The sequence below is a fragment of the Cinclus cinclus genome, chromosome 27 (assembly GCF_963662255.1).
Source record: "Cinclus cinclus chromosome 27, bCinCin1.1, whole genome shotgun sequence".
Classification (NCBI taxonomy): domain Eukaryota; kingdom Metazoa; phylum Chordata; class Aves; order Passeriformes; family Cinclidae; genus Cinclus; species Cinclus cinclus.
This window is the reverse complement of record NC_085072.1, coordinates 1053052-1067662: the sequence shown is the minus strand read 5'-3', so window position 1 is coordinate 1067662 and position 14611 is coordinate 1053052. Positions and strand designations below refer to the sequence as shown.

At 55.1% G+C, this 14611-nt stretch overlaps 1 protein-coding gene across 1 annotated transcript; it reads right to left on the bottom strand.

Annotated features, from left to right (window-relative positions):
• Window positions 1-3106: 3106 nt before the first annotated feature.
• PPM1J (protein phosphatase, Mg2+/Mn2+ dependent 1J) lies at window positions 3107-10714 on the bottom strand. The gene is made up of 10 exons (XM_062509541.1): window positions 10473-10714; window positions 9081-9207; window positions 8290-8613; window positions 7684-7796; window positions 5970-6054; window positions 4334-4452; window positions 4094-4157; window positions 3814-3921; window positions 3520-3671; window positions 3107-3254 (listed from the first exon to the last, which is right to left on the bottom strand). The coding sequence occupies exons 1-10, from the start codon at window positions 10712-10714 to the stop codon at window positions 3107-3109; spliced, it is 1482 nt and encodes a 493-aa protein (XP_062365525.1).
• Between the last annotated feature and the right edge of the window lie 3897 nt (window positions 10715-14611).

Here is a 14611-nt window from a genome sequence, read left to right as displayed (position 1 = left end):
TGCCGAGCGGTGCGGGGCTGTGCCGAGCCGAGCGGGGCTGTGCCGAGCCGTGCGGGGCTGTGCCGAGCCGAGCGGGGCTGTGCCGAGCCGTGCGGGGCTGTGCCGAGCGGTGCGGGGCTGTGCCGAGCGGTGCGGGGCTGTGCCGAGCCGTGCGGGGCTGTGCCGAGCCGTGCGGGCTGTGCCGAGCGGTGCGGGGCTGTGCCGAGCGGTGTGGGCTGTGCCGAGCCGAGCGGGGCTGTGCCGAGCCGTGCGGGGCTGTGCCGAGCGGTGCGGGGCTGTGCCGAGCGGTGCGGGGCTGTGCCGAGCGGTGTGGGCTGTGCCGAGCGGTGCGGGGCTGTGCCGAGCGGTGCGGGGCTGTGCCGAGCCGTGCGGGCTGTGCCGAGCGGTGCGGGGCTGTGCCGAGCGGTGCGGGGCTGTGCCGAGCCGAGCGGGGCTGTGCCGAGCCTAGCGGTGCCGAGCCGAGCCGAGCCGTGCCCCTTCCAGCGCTGCCCTGCCCGGCTCCGGGACACCCGGGACCCTCCCGGTGTTTCCCCGCGGAGCCCCTGGCGCCCCCCGGTTCAGGTTCCCGAGGAGGTGGGGAGGGGCCGAGCTGCCCTCAAGCCCCCTGTGCCAGGTAAGGGCAGCAGCAAAGACCCTTCCCACTGTGACAGACACAGAGGGGGCTGGGGGACACGCCTTGTCGCCAGGGTCCCCTGCACAGGGGCACTGGCAGCAGGGGCCTGTGATGGTGTGCCCCGCGTTAAGGTGACCCCAGTGCCACCGGTGGGCTCCGGCTCGCCGCGCCCGCCGTGGGCAGCGGGCAGGGAGGACCGGGGGCAGCTCTGCCCGTGACATGCAGCTGCAGGGCAGAGTTCCTGTCCCTCAGCCAGGGAAAGGCAGCCCCGGGAGCCTGGCCCAGACCCAGGCTCATAAACCGCTGCTATTTTAAGGGCTTCCAGACAATTTTTCTTAATTTATCAAGCCCCAGGCCAGGAGTTTGTTCCAAAGGAAATGTTTCCTTAGTAAAAAAGGGAACCACAGAGGAAGCTTTAAATGCAGCAGCCTCTGCCTCCTTGCCTTATCCGACAGCCGGGCAGTGACCTGGAAAAGCGGAGCCGGTTCTCAGCCACCAGCATGAAAAGGAATGTGCTAGGGCAACAGGGCTGTGCAAACAAGTGTGAAGAGAGCATCGGGAGTATCCGAGGTAGCAGATGGCAGTCAGAGGGACGTGGGACAGCAGGGATGCTTCCAGCCGGCAGCCCACCCTCGAGGCAGAGGTAGCTGCTGCTTGGGTGCCTGGGATAAGCACATTCCTGGGAGCCACAGCCTGCCCCGCTCCCTCCCCCACAGACAGGAAAACCATTTGCCTTTTCTCCCTTCCATTCCGTGAGTAATGTTGCTGTTCCCACCAGAGGCCATTGCTGCTGCCTCCCAGCCAGAGCCAGGGGTCCGAGACCCCCAGGCAGCCCCATGCTGAGGCTGGCAGCACACCAGTGGCTCCCAGTGCCAGGATGGATACTCCATGGACTCTCACCAGTGCCAAGGGCAGATGGACAGCAGCTCACATGGCTCTGCACAGGCCTGTTTGCCTGCCTACATGAATTAATCAGAACTAATTGGCTTTTCGGTCAGTCTTCTTTGCAAGAGCTCTGCAAAGGGAGACTGAAGTAGGACTAGGAGTGGCAAAATCTTTATTTAAACACACAGTGCTACACAAGGACAAGCTCCTGGCCCCAGCACCACTCCCTGCTCCCTTCAGCATGGATTCCAACAGGTTCAAACCTTGTGCATAACTTTCACTTTCCATTATGTGTACCCAGTTTGTTTACATCTCACTGGTTACAGGAGATAAACCTTCACCAGAGGTGACACTTGACAAGAGCTGGCTGCACCCAGTGACAGGACAAACAACTGGTGCCACGGAGCCATTCCCAAACAAGGGACCATGGCCCAGCTCTCTCCATCCCCACACTGCCAGGATGGGACAATCCCTCACAGTTTAGGAGGTTGGAACACTGCAGAGGTCTGGGAAATGGATACTCCAGGTCAAGAGACGTGTGTGATGCAAAAATCCAGTGCAGAGATCAACTGCTCCAGCTTCTCTCTGCACCAGTTCTGAGATCACTAAGGAGAACACGGGCTCTGTCTTTCCCTGCCCTGGTCACACAAAGCTGCTTTTACTGTGGGTTCCCAGCCCTGTGCTAAGCGGATCCAGTGCAGTTAAGCTGTTAAGCTCACCTGAATAGAGCTTCTCTGTGTGAGGCTGCTAACTCAGAACCACTCCAAAATATAGATGTACATTCATAGACTCCACACCAAGAAAGGATTTAGACATCTTCCAGCTCAGCTCTCCAGTTAATAAATAATTAGCTCCAGAAGCACTGCAGTGATCCAAGGCATGAAAGGAAGGGGTAGAACCTGTGGCACAGCCAGTGCCAGTGCAATGGCTTATTCCTCCTCAGGGCTCTGGGTGCACAGCAGAGCTTGGTCACTGTTCCAATCTCCTAGACTAGAGACAGAGACAAGGTCCATGACAGAATGAAGGTGTGAGGGGCTGAAAATTGGGAGCACAAGGCTGGGATGGTCATTGTAGGGCCACAGCTGGACTTGTGCCATGCTGAGCATTGCCCAGCTGCCCATGGGACTTTACTCCCAGTCGTATCCTGTGTGAGCCCCAGCTCCAGCAGCAGCTTCAGTGTCACTGGCCAAAGCATCACAGGGCAGGAGTTGGGGGTGACTGCAGCAGATAGGAGCACCCCAGCAGCCCCAAGGCTGCCACACAGGGCTACAGTCAGCACAGCCATGGCAAGAGGCAAAGGATATGCTGAGGAGCCAAGGAGCCTTCAGGCTTCTCACAGTATTGAGAAAGTAGCAGCATAAAAACATCCCTCAACCCCAGTGTTCACTCTATCCAAGTCCTCTCCATCTCCACCTGGGACTGGGATGCAAGCAGGTGGAGGGGGATGCTCTGGGAAGGAGCTCAGACTGAGGCTCCAGGTTTCTTACTCTTCTTGCAGTTGGCTCAAAAAACAAGTGCCTAGAGGAGGGGTGGCCCTGAGGCAGTGCCAGCGTCCCGCTCATCTCCATCCAGGCAAGGTGAGCCCCGCTGCCCCAGGCTCATTCAGCATCATGTGTAGTTGCCGGGGCCACCCAGGGGGATCACAAAAACAGAAATGTCGTCACCAGAGCCCAGCTTGTCGTTGGCCAGCCGCCAGCCCCGCTCCTTCAGTACCCCCCGTGACCGCACCACCAGCTCCTGGGCCACCATGGTGTACCTGGAGGCACAACAAAGAACCACTCAGCAGTGACCCCTGGCCCCCCTGATGCAGCATCCTGGCAAGGAGGGCAAAGCTAGAGCAGCTAGAAGTGCAGGAAAGGGTCCCTTGGAGAGATCCAGGCTCAGATATGCACGTCCAGGGGAGCAATGCACACTGTGGAGCCCAGAGGGATGTGTGGCCACAACACTGCTCTGGGGAGCCAGGTCAAGGGGAGGTGGTGGAGTGCACAACATGCCTGTCCCCCTGCCCACTTGCAGCTCACCTGCACGGGTCATTGGGCTCGTAGCTCGTCAGTACCTCCATCACCACACCAGCCACCTCCTCGTCATTGGTGACATCCCAGAGCCCGTCGGTGCCCAGCACCAGGACATCGTCAGGGCAGTGCTCATACTGCGTGAGGTCATAAACCCTGACCTGGCAGGCAACAGGGCAAGATGCAAGGGTGAGAGGCAGAGAAGGCTGCTGCTGCACTGGGCATATCATGGATCTGGTCCCACCAAGTGGCTCTGGCCACTGCAGGAACCCCTGGGGCGAAGTGGCTGGAAGCCAGGCTTACCTCTGGGAAGCAGGACAGGAAAGGCTTGATGTGGATGTTGGAGCTGAACACCTTGAGGTCATGGTCTCCCAGGCCTCTCGTGACCCCAATTGTGGCCATCATCCGAGCCTGGAGAATGGTGGAATCAAAAGAGAACTTTAAGCAGCTTTTTCTCTCTAGCTCCATTCCCAGCTGAGAACTGGTGATGACAACACCACCAAAACTGGGCTAAAATCTCCCAAAACAGTGAGAGCAGGCAGGAAAAAACAACCCCTGTCAAACTTCTATCACAGTACTTCACCTTTTTGCCTTCCCCAAAGATAAGTGGAAACTTCAAGTCATCCTCTTCTATCTTTTTGTAAGCCCTGGTCAAAATAAGCCAGAGACAAGGTGTCAGCAGGTAAAGGCTTCCAGCACCTCTGCTGACCACTTGGGACCTGGGCACCCAGTGTACCAGAGCCCCCTGCCCCATGGGATGGGATGCCAGCGATGAGCAGCCACCACAGCAGGTCCCCAGTGCCATCAGAGGGTTGGGGGTTACCAGCCGTTCATGTTCTGGTCTCTGTAGAGCATCTTCTTCCCCAGCTCCTTGGGCTGGACCCTGCGGGGGAACTCCAGGTGGGTGAACTCCTTCCCCAGCAGCTCGGGCCTTAGCAATGCCTGCAGGAAGAAGGGTCAGGCTCAGCCACAGGGCTGGGAGAGCGAGATCTGTGGCTCCAGCCCTGCCCAGATCAGGATCCACCATCCACCGGGACTTTGGCTACAACATTCCATGGTGGGATAACACTGGCTGCTCTGGAGCCACCTGAATAGATGCTGACAAAGCAGCTTCAAACCACCCACCTGTGCTAGGCCAGAGAGGAAACTGGAGCTGAGGACAGCCATGCCAGCGCTCAGCAAGAAGGTGAAGCTTTTGCAAACAGGGTTTTGGGAAATGAAGATCTCCAAAAGGGATCAAACAATCAAACACCAGCAAATTCCAGGAGAAGCTGGAATTTACCCAGAAGGAGTCATAGCTGCAAACCTTCCAGGATCCCAGGCTCAGCACAGGGCATGGCACTCACCCAAGAAAAAGAGTGATGGGTCTTTTCTGAAACAGTGTCCTAGCTGTGAGTGTGACAAGGGATGAGCAGCAGCACAGAGCCCTACCCAGGGCAGCCCCAAGCCCTCATGGAGCACAGTGTGGAGGGACCGGGAACAGGGAGTGTTGGAAAGTGCTGAAGGGGAAAGAAAAGCAGGAAGAGAAAAGGAGATCCCTTGGGAAGATGGGGTGGCAGGGTGTTGGTGCAGTGGCATGGAGACCCCCAGCCGCTCTGGGGGAGCCCTGAGCACAGCCTCAGCATCACATGGCAGAGCAGTGTGTGCCTGTCCCAGCCTGTGCCCTGCCCCTCGCAGCCAGCTGAAGAGGATTCTGATCACAGCAGTTTCCTCCTCTTGGTCATTCAAAACTCTATTCAAGGAAAAACGCCTCAGTGTTTTTCCAAGTACATTGCAAGCCAGGAAATTTCATCCAGCAGGACCTTCTCCAATACAAACTCCTCCTCCCCTGTGCTGCCCTCGGAGAGGTCTTTGTAAACTCAAAGTCTGCCTGGGTGGCACCGGGGGGTTCATCCAGGAGAGGGACAGGGAGCTTTCAGGGTGAAAGACAGAAACCTGTTGCCACACATCAGCTCTGACTCTCCAGGGAGCAGCCAGGGAAGAAACTAGGACTCGGCAGAGGCACTGCAGTGACTCCGACAGTGAAAGAGAGCACACACTTCTCCAGGTCACAGCAGCCCAGACAGGGGATGCTCCCTGCTCTCTGAATAGCAACAGGACAAGATGGACCAAACTGGCTCCATGCAAACGTGTCAATCCAGCCCCATGCCAAAAGCCTGGGCTCTCGATGTCCTGTCTGTGCCAGGCTCGCAGTCACAGACCCTCACACTGAGCCCACAGCAAACCAGGGCTCTGCCAGACACAAGATGGCCCCATGCCAGCTCTCTGCATCTCAGTGCCTCTTCCCATGCCAGGAAGCAGTCTGGTATGGACAAGCGCCAACAGCAGGTGCCAGCCATGGGGCTGCCCTTGGGTCCAGAACCCCACCATGGCAGCAGCCCAGCAGGCAGCACAGGGGGCTGGGAAGAGACCAGGAGGTGTTTCAGCAGGAACGAGGTTAGAAGAAAGGACCTTCTTACTAAAAACTGCAGCCTCTGCCTCTCTGTCTCTGGAGTAAACTCCCTGGACATTGGAATGATTTCCCCATTACGGATGATAATGGCCCTGCAATGAAACATGGAAGGATGAGATTAGAGAGGAGACTTGGTGGAGGAGCTGAGCCTGGATCTCCAGGGCTGATTCCCAGGAGTGGTGCAACCCCTTCCCCTCTGCTGCCAACGCTTTTCTCAGCCTGAGGTGGGGGCTGCTTCCTGGATTCACTGCCCCCCTGGGCAGGGCATGGCATACCTCCCTCCTGTGCAGGAGAGGGGTAGGAAGGAAGGGGAAATGGGAGAGAAGCATAGGGCAGAGGGGAATGAAGCAGACCAAATCAAAGTACAGGATATGGTTAAAAAAGGAGCAGCACAAAGGTGGGACACCCTCCTTTAGATGGGAGCTGCACACAGCAGGGGCAGAAATTGCCTGCAGCAGCACACAGGAGCACATGCCCATCCCACACCAGCACTGACACTTGCTGCTGGGGCTGCTCTTAGAGTTTAATGTCTGAAAAAAACATAAAGATCTGATTATGTTTCTGGATGTCATGGTAGGCCCAAGGATCTTCAACACTGGTGGCTGTGAGTCTCATCCAGTGATGTAAGGCCAGGCTGAGTTCAGCTCTGGCAGTCTGATGCCTGAGAAGACAACACAGATTGTTACCCAGAGGCACAGTTACAGCCCCAGGACCCTCTCCCTGCATGCTGGCATCCTGCACAGCCACTGCTGCCATGGAGGGGGACCTGCACCCAAAAGCAGAGGTATGGGGGATCTCCTTCTCTATCTCAAAGCTGGAAGGACATCCAGCCTCAGAAAATTGACCAGAGCCTGTATTTGCTGGTCTGACATTGCTGGGGACAAGGTAACCTGCAGTAAATACCCAGAGCAACTGTAGCTGCCCCATTCTTGGAAATGTTCAAGGCTGGGTTGGACAGGGCTTGGAACAACCTGGTCTAGTGGAATGTGTCTGCAAATGGCAAGGGGGGAGGGAACAAGATGAGCTTTAAGGTCCTTTCCTACCCAAACCATTCTTTGATCCAATGATAAATACAGGGCAGTTCAAACCAGCTTCACCTGGAGTGTCACCTTTAGTGTAAGATGGACCTGCTCTTCTGCCATTGCTTGGGGGTGTGGGCACACACACATGCAGTTACATTAGCCCAGCCCTGGAAACACACATGGCAATTAAAATTCTAGGGCTCCAAGCTCCCACTGCACTTGTCTGCACATAGATTTGTGTCCTTCTCCTGAAACAGGTCACTGGTATGAAGTGTACTCTAAAATGACTTCTTGCACATTTTCGAAAGCTCTGCTGAGTGCAGTTTTCACTCTCCAACCTGCAGCCCAGACCAGTGCCAGCAGCAGGGGCCAGGGTGTGATCAAGAGCCATCTGGTTAGCAGAGAGGATGTTCTTAGGAAGGAAGGGAGCACATCCCAGATTTTGGGAGGCAATTCTACAGCCCTATCTGTGCACCTGGCAAACACAGAGATCACAGCATTGTCCCCCGGGGCACAGAGCAGGCAGGGGATGACTCTGCCCAGTTCTGCCACCTTCACCCCCCCCCCCCCCCCCCCCCCCCTCTAGACAGGGCTGGAGCTGGGTGTTTCTCAGCAGCCATCCCTCTGGCACCACACCCAGTTGAGTGGGGTGTCCCCAGTCACTGAACAAAAGGTGAGGGCTGCCCTGTGGGGCTGTACCTGCTGTCACCAGCGTTGGCCACGTAGAACTTGCCCATGAGGTAGATGGCAGCCAGGGCACAGCACCCCCCAGCAAGGTGCTGGGACGCCCGCTCCCGCTCAATCTGGTCGTCCTGGGGAGACAGAGAGGCTGCAGGGTAGGTGGGCAGCCCCAGATAGCACCTGGCTGCTCCAGCAGCACCTCAGCCCCAGGTGGGAAGCAGTGAGCAGCCAGGACACCTTTCCCCACGCAGCCATGGAGCGGCTGTAGGGCTTGGGGGGCCAGGGGTCTTGTGGGGCAGTCAGGGATGTGGCTTCACTGGGGCAGTGGGAAAAGCAGGAAAGAGCAAGACAGGAGGGGAGCAGGTCGGTCTCTTGGAACAAAGTGTAACGTAGCTTTCTGCACCCACACAGGCCTGGAGCCCAAAGCCTCTGCGGTCTGAAAGCTCAAAATGTGGAGCATCACAGAGCCCTTTCTGAGATCATCATGCTTGAAGCCCTCCCTGCAGTCCCCTCCTTGCTGCAGAGCTGCCTTTTACCAGTGGGGTCAAGCTGATGCAGACACAGACAGCAAAGAGGTGCCCCCAGGGGATGGCCTAGATGATCCCACAGGCAGAGGATCCTCACCATGTGCTTAAAGGCATTCTCAATAGCACCGATCACCAGGCTCTCATGGGACACTGCTTTCTCCAGGTGAAACCGTGGCACAGCATCGTTTGGGACCTCCCCATGGTCCTCTGTGCAGGACACCTGGTTTGGATCTGCAGAACCGGTCTTTGCATCGTGCAGGAGGCAGATGGGAGGTGGGGAGGGGTCCTGCAGGATCTCCACCAGGTCCCGGAGCTGCTCACAGATGTGCAGGTGGAGCCTCTCAGATGCCATGACAGCAGCACCGCTGCCCGCATGGCCATCAAACAAGGCCCAGTAGTGGAAATAAAAACCTTTCCTGCCCTGCAGGGAGAATAGGGAAGGTTAAATGAGCCTGTAAGGAAGCAGATGGGATGGGGAATTCAGAGTAGCTGGGGCCACCAGCTGAGGACAGTGACACGAGTCTCACTGGTCTCAGTGCAGGCAGGAGCAATGTGGGAGCTGACCAAGGGTGTCTGGACACAGCTGATCCCTGGCTGGAGCCCAGTCCTGCCTCAGATACCTCATGCCTCCAGCAGCCTCCGAAGGGGAGGCACCAGCACTGCAGCCACCTCTGCAGCCTCCCAGGGCACATGGGCTACTGGTCTCCCTGGTCCAGCCAGCCCTGGGGTAGTCACATGGGGATGGAGGATGGTAGAAGCAGGCAGAGAGAAGGGCCACGAACCAAGGGAATCCCCAGTGTGCACACATTGCCACGTCTCCCATCTCATGCCCTGCTGCTGGGCATCTTCTCTGTCGTGTCCCTGTTTGTGAACCACCACAGCTCTCACCCCATCCAGCTCCCCGCTGCCTTCCCTGGATGACAGCCAGCCCCTTGGGCTGGGCCTCTGCTCCACAAACACCACCTCACAGCATGCCTGGTCCTCGTTGTGCTGGCTCTTCCCTGCATTTATCACCCTGCCAGGAGGAAAAAAGGTGTAAAGGCCCTTTCTTTCACATCATGTTCCAGCAAACTTGCCATCTTGAAGCAACTCTTCCCCCCACCCCCAACCCTCCACTCAAGTCCCCAGGGATGCCAGGGATGCCCTGTGCAGGTGATCCTGTCCTGTCCCAGGTGTCCCAGACCAGTTGTATGGGTTGATCTGGGGCCAGGAGCAGCACTGAGTCCCACCCACAGCTGGGTCCAGGGGGAAGCAGTTGTCCATGCACCTACCAAGGGAAGTGACCAGAAATAAACTGGGTTTGCTGAGGTCCCTAGCACTGCCCCAGGCAGAATAATTGCCCCAAAACCTGCATCAACCTCAAACAGACACCCCCGGGGGACACGGAGAGAACCATAGCCTCATCCATGTCCCATCACCTCTTGGGGGGAGCAGAGGGCTCAGGGAAGGAGCGGAGAAGGTGATGATGACGAAACCAGCAGAACTTTTGCAAAAATATTCATACTGACTTTTCCCAGCCTGTGCTGACACAGCAGATTTCAGGTCTACATAGCAGAACCTGCTCACAGGAAGAAGTTGTAAACACAGCAGGGTGATTTTTCTTTGGGCAGACTTTCCAAGTGGTTTGCAGAAAGAACTCCTGGGACACTGAAAAGGGAATTTTTTCACGCTGCGTACTCCTGTCTCACTATCTCCAGGGGCAAGATCAATATCTCATAAAGCTCTCTGGGATATCGGGAAGATCAGCTCGAGGAAGGGATGCGGGAGTGGGCTGACAGCACTAAGCAGCAAAAGCCTTCAAAGTCTGACCTTCCTGCCTGCTCTCAGTTAGGGCTGAAACTCGCAGCTAGCGAAAGAAGAAAACAATCAGGTCCTTGAAGGGGAAGTCTCAAGCAGTCTCACCCCCAAGAAAGCCCCTGCTCCCCCCCGAGTCCTTCCGGAGGTGCCGCAGCTCCTTCGCCCTCGGTACCCATCGGTGACAGCGGGTGTTGTGCAGAAAGCGCAGAAAACAAAACGTACAGAAAAACCTAAACCCCTCGGGGATCGATAAGAGCACGGCCCCTCGCTGCTGGTCTCCCATCACGGGCATCCACTGCGCCCGCTCCTCGCTGCTGCTGCTGCTGGAAAGGGAACAGACGCAGCTCACCGCCAGCCGCGACCCACTTTGGTCCCCAGGGTCCCCAGTTCAGCGCCGAGCGGTGCCATCCTGCCCTCCCCGGGCTGCAAACCTCCGGCCCCGCTCCCGCTCCCGCTCCCGCTCCCGCTCCCGGCCCCGCTCACTCTGCGTAGCCCGTGCTCCAGGGCAGGCGGCCGCGGCCGTCCCGGGGGCTCTGCACCGCCCGCCCCGTGTGGTCATCGGCGCGGCGCAGCTCCTCGGGAGTCAGCTGCAGGAAGGCCGGCCGGCAGAACGCGGCCGGCGGCGGCGATCCCCGGCCGGCCCCGGCGCCCCGGGGTTCTGCGGGGGGCTGCGCTCCCAGCCCCGCCGCCAGCTGCGCCACGGCAGCGCGCACCCGCAGCAGCATCCCGAGCCGAGAGGAGCCGAAGCGAGCGGAGCCGGGCCGAGCCGGGCCGAGCCCGCCGCCCCGCCCCGCCGCGGTGCGGGGTGGGGGGAAGCAGGAGCGGCAGCTGAACGCCGCAGCGCGGAGAACGAGCCCTCCCGGGGGATGACTCCCCCGCCGGGAGCCCCGGGGACACGAGCCATCCCGGCGCAGAAAATGCTCTGGGAAAATCTTCCCGACAGGTGAGTTTCCCAGCTAGATCGTCCCAAGGCTCCGCCGGAGCCACCCACTCCGGGACAAGGTCCCCGTCCAGCGCCAGGCGCTCTGTCACCCGCTCGCTCTCATCAGCCCACGCGCGGCCGTTCCGGGCTATTAATAACCAGCAGCCTGCGGAGGAGCAAGGACGGACCGTGAGAGGGCTGAGAGCCGAACCTCTCCCTTCCTTCCACCCAGGATGCTGCGCTCCACCGTGAGCAGGATGCGGATTTAGCTGATCAGAGCAGCACATCCTGCTTGGCTGAGAGGGGAAAAGTTACCGTAAACATCATCGCTTGTACGGCCTGACCTCAGCACCTCCCTGCTTCTGGGTTCCTGTGACGGCAAAAAAAAAAACGATGAAAAACACACGGTACTTGCCTACTGTAAAGGAAAATTGAGGCTGTTTCTTAAAATTTGTGTTCCCCAGTGCCTTAGTTTCACGGAGGAACCTCTGATTCCTGTCAGCATGGGCTTTCTGCGTTGTACGTTTCAAGCAGAAGCAGCACTGAGAAGCCCTCCAGCTTTTCGCCATCTTCAGCCAGAGATCTTCAAATTGTACCAGATTACTAGGATCAGAATATAGAATTGACTCAGTGGTACCTATATTCCCACCTTCTAATCCCAAGATTTAAGGTCTTCAGTACACATTAAAGCTCATCCAGTACCCTTCAGGACTGGGCAGCTTCCCTGCCCACAGTGAGGGGTTGGAACGAGGTCATCTTTAAAGTCCCTTCCTGAGGGGTTGGAAATAGGTGATCTTTAAAGGTCCCTTCCAAACCAACCCTTCCAGCCTAAGGCCAGCACCCCTCTAGTTCATCTTCAGCATTCACGGGTCCCCTCCTTAGCTCCTGATGCTTTCCCCTCGCAGCATCCCTGTTCAGCTGCTGGTCATGCATGGGGTGCTCTTAGATGTTCTGAGTGCAATAACATCGTGTTATTAAGGCTGAAAATCGCTGCATTCTCCAGTGTGTCTCCTGAATGTGTCTCCTTGCTGTGGGACTGCCAGTCTGCCCTGTACTGCTGAGTCACCAGGATGCTTTCCTTGCAAAGAAGGATTTGGCAGTTTCCAGTCTGACTTCTGTGACCCTGCTTCATATTTGTTATTTCCGTTTTGTTGAGCACTGCACGGAAAGAATGGTCTGACAAATAAACACGTTCCTGCAGGAATGCTCCCTGAAACAATGTGGTGCTAAAGACTGTTTTCCAAGAAAGAGGGCTCCATTTCCCCCTGTTTATCCTGCCAGGCAGATCCACGTGCAGTTTTCTCCTTATCTACGAGGCTGATGTTCCTCTTCACACGGTTGCCTGGCACAAGGCCTGGGGATGCAGATGCTGTAGACTGAGTCAGACTAATAGCTCAGGGGAGGCCAACACCAGTAAACAGTAACCTGGGATGCCAGCAGCTCTGCCCTTTGTTCTTCCCATCCCTCTGGGAGTCCCGCCTGGGATGCTCATGCTTTCCCTGTCTCCCCATCTCACCCAAAATGCCCTCCCTGAGCATGGGGTGTCAGGTACTCACCTTCCATGGGCACAGCTTCAGGAGAAGCACTCCAGCATTCTGCTATGATAAACATAAAAATTAGTGACACAGGAATTCGTCTTAAATTATGCTATTTTAGTTAATTTTTCATGCAACTACTCAGCATTGAAAAAGCCTTTCTAAGTTTCATCTTTCATCTATGCTGCTGAGTCCCAGAGGTGGTAAGATAGAGCCAGGGATATTTCTTTGTGAAAGAGTGACATGTTGGTGGCATTTAAGCCAGAACAGAAGTAAATTAAACATCTAGATCATAAAAGTACCAGATGATGTTTTAAAACAGGCTGCAGCACTGCATTAGTTGACTGTAGAGCCTGACTGTGTAATGAGTAATATATTAATTTATAATTAGCATAATACAGTGAAGCTCAGCAAATAGCTCTGTGCACTCTGGATAATTCATCAACAGAAGAAGCAGTTCTTAATGGTTTCCAAGGTTTGTGTGTCCCCTGTAATTGGGAAGTTCGGCATTTATTGTTATTTCTTGACGGGATAATTTGATTGCAACCACACATCTTTTTTCCCTGTTTTTTGCTGGAGTGCAGAGAAGCCTTCAGAGCGTTGCTGCTCTGGGTACGTCTGTGACCTCTCTGCAGGTGAGCACATCAGTGTTTTGCAGAGCAGATGACCTGGATGTGGTGCAGATTCCCAGAGGGTGTTACCCTCTCCTCTCCCTCCTGCAAAGGGGAGGGGAGAAGGGGGCACACTAACCTCCTTGGGTCGCTTGGCTTTTCCCCTTCTGCTGTTTCAAAATCTTCCATACCATTTGCATATCTCCCAAGGGATCTTCATTCAAAATTCTGCTCTTAAAATCTTCAGGAACCTCCTGGTCTCATTTAATATTACCTGACAGTAGAAATACAGAAGAAGAAGAAGAAGAAGAAGAAGAAGAAGAAGAAGAAGAAGAAGAAGAAGAAGAAGAAGAAGAAGAAGAAGAAGAAGAAATGTATAACAATAACACTCACTGGAATTTATGGAGCCTTTGGGGAACTTACTTTTGGAAGCTCAGACCCTCATTCCAGAGGATGCAGGGAACAGGACTTCTCCTTGCTTTTGCAGCAGTGCCCAGGCTTCCCAGAGATCTCTCCCTGCACCACTGTTTTGACAGGCTGGGAATCTGCACTGAAATACCCTGTTGTCAGCAAAACCTTCTGAAAAGGGAACAAAATCCTCAGAGACAGCCTGGAGGCACTGGGGACTCCTCAGATGAAGGGGATAAATCAACTTGAATCTTAATTCAGTGATCACTGAAAACAGGGTGTGATAAATCTTCCCCAGGAATAAAATGTCAGGAGTTCTGCTTTTTCCAGCTTTAATAATTTGTACTCTTCTGCCTATTAGCAGCTGCAGATAAGTTGATTGTACTGAACATTTGAAGTCTTATGATGTGTCCATCTGCCTTTGCAAAACCATTTGCCCCTAACCCTTATTGTATCCCAAGCCTCAATCCATGAGTTTTCTTCCTGAAAAAGAAAAAAAAGCGGGTTGGTCACCTGGAAGGTATAGAAGGATTCCAGGAATGTGACAGATTTCTTACGTGAGAGCAGGATTTATCACTAAGGATACATCAGGAAATGTTGGTAGGGTTGTTTTGGGCAGTTCCTTCCCTTTCCAAACTTGGCTTGTTATGGATGCTGGAAACTTGGGTCCCCTCATCCAGTAAAGTACTGGGCTCCTCAAGGAGTCAGAGCCAGGGAAGAGAGCAAGGCTGAAGGCTGCTGCTGGACACTCAGTAAGAAGTCAGGATAATGATGAGAAAGAATTACTGTCTTCACTTCCAGCAGAATTCAAATTAAACCGGTTTTAGTGAAGCCTTTATTCCTTCCCTGCATTTAAATGCCGTGATCTGGAAAGCGACAAGTTTATATTTCTGTATCATTACATCAATAAAGAGCTGGAGTTTTGTAGGCTTTCTTATTAAATAATCTGGCCTAATTTAACTGGAATTTGGCTGATGTGGAAAATAGATTTGATTTTGTTTGCTCTTGATCATTCCACTAAAACTTTGTGATTTGAAAGTAGTACATTTGTATTTACTTATCACAGCACTAGAGACCTGCACTGGCAGGCTCTCGATCAAATGACCTGATGAATATAAACAGCAGATTTAAATTAGTTTCATATTG

Excerpts from the sequence above, each read along its gene's own strand:
- PPM1J (XM_062509541.1), bottom strand. The coding sequence starts at position 10,714 with ATGCTGCTGCGGGTGCGCGCTGCCGTGGCGCAGCTGGCGGCGGGGCTG. Across the intron at positions 4,453-5,969 it reads GGCAGAGGCTGCAGTTTTTA|GCATTGCTAAGGCCCGAGCT; the intron begins GTAAGAAGGTCC and ends TTCTTCCTGCAG. Across the intron at positions 3,672-3,813 it reads TCCTGTCCTGCTTCCCAGAG|GTCAGGGTTTATGACCTCAC; the intron begins GTAAGCCTGGCT and ends GTTGCCTGCCAG.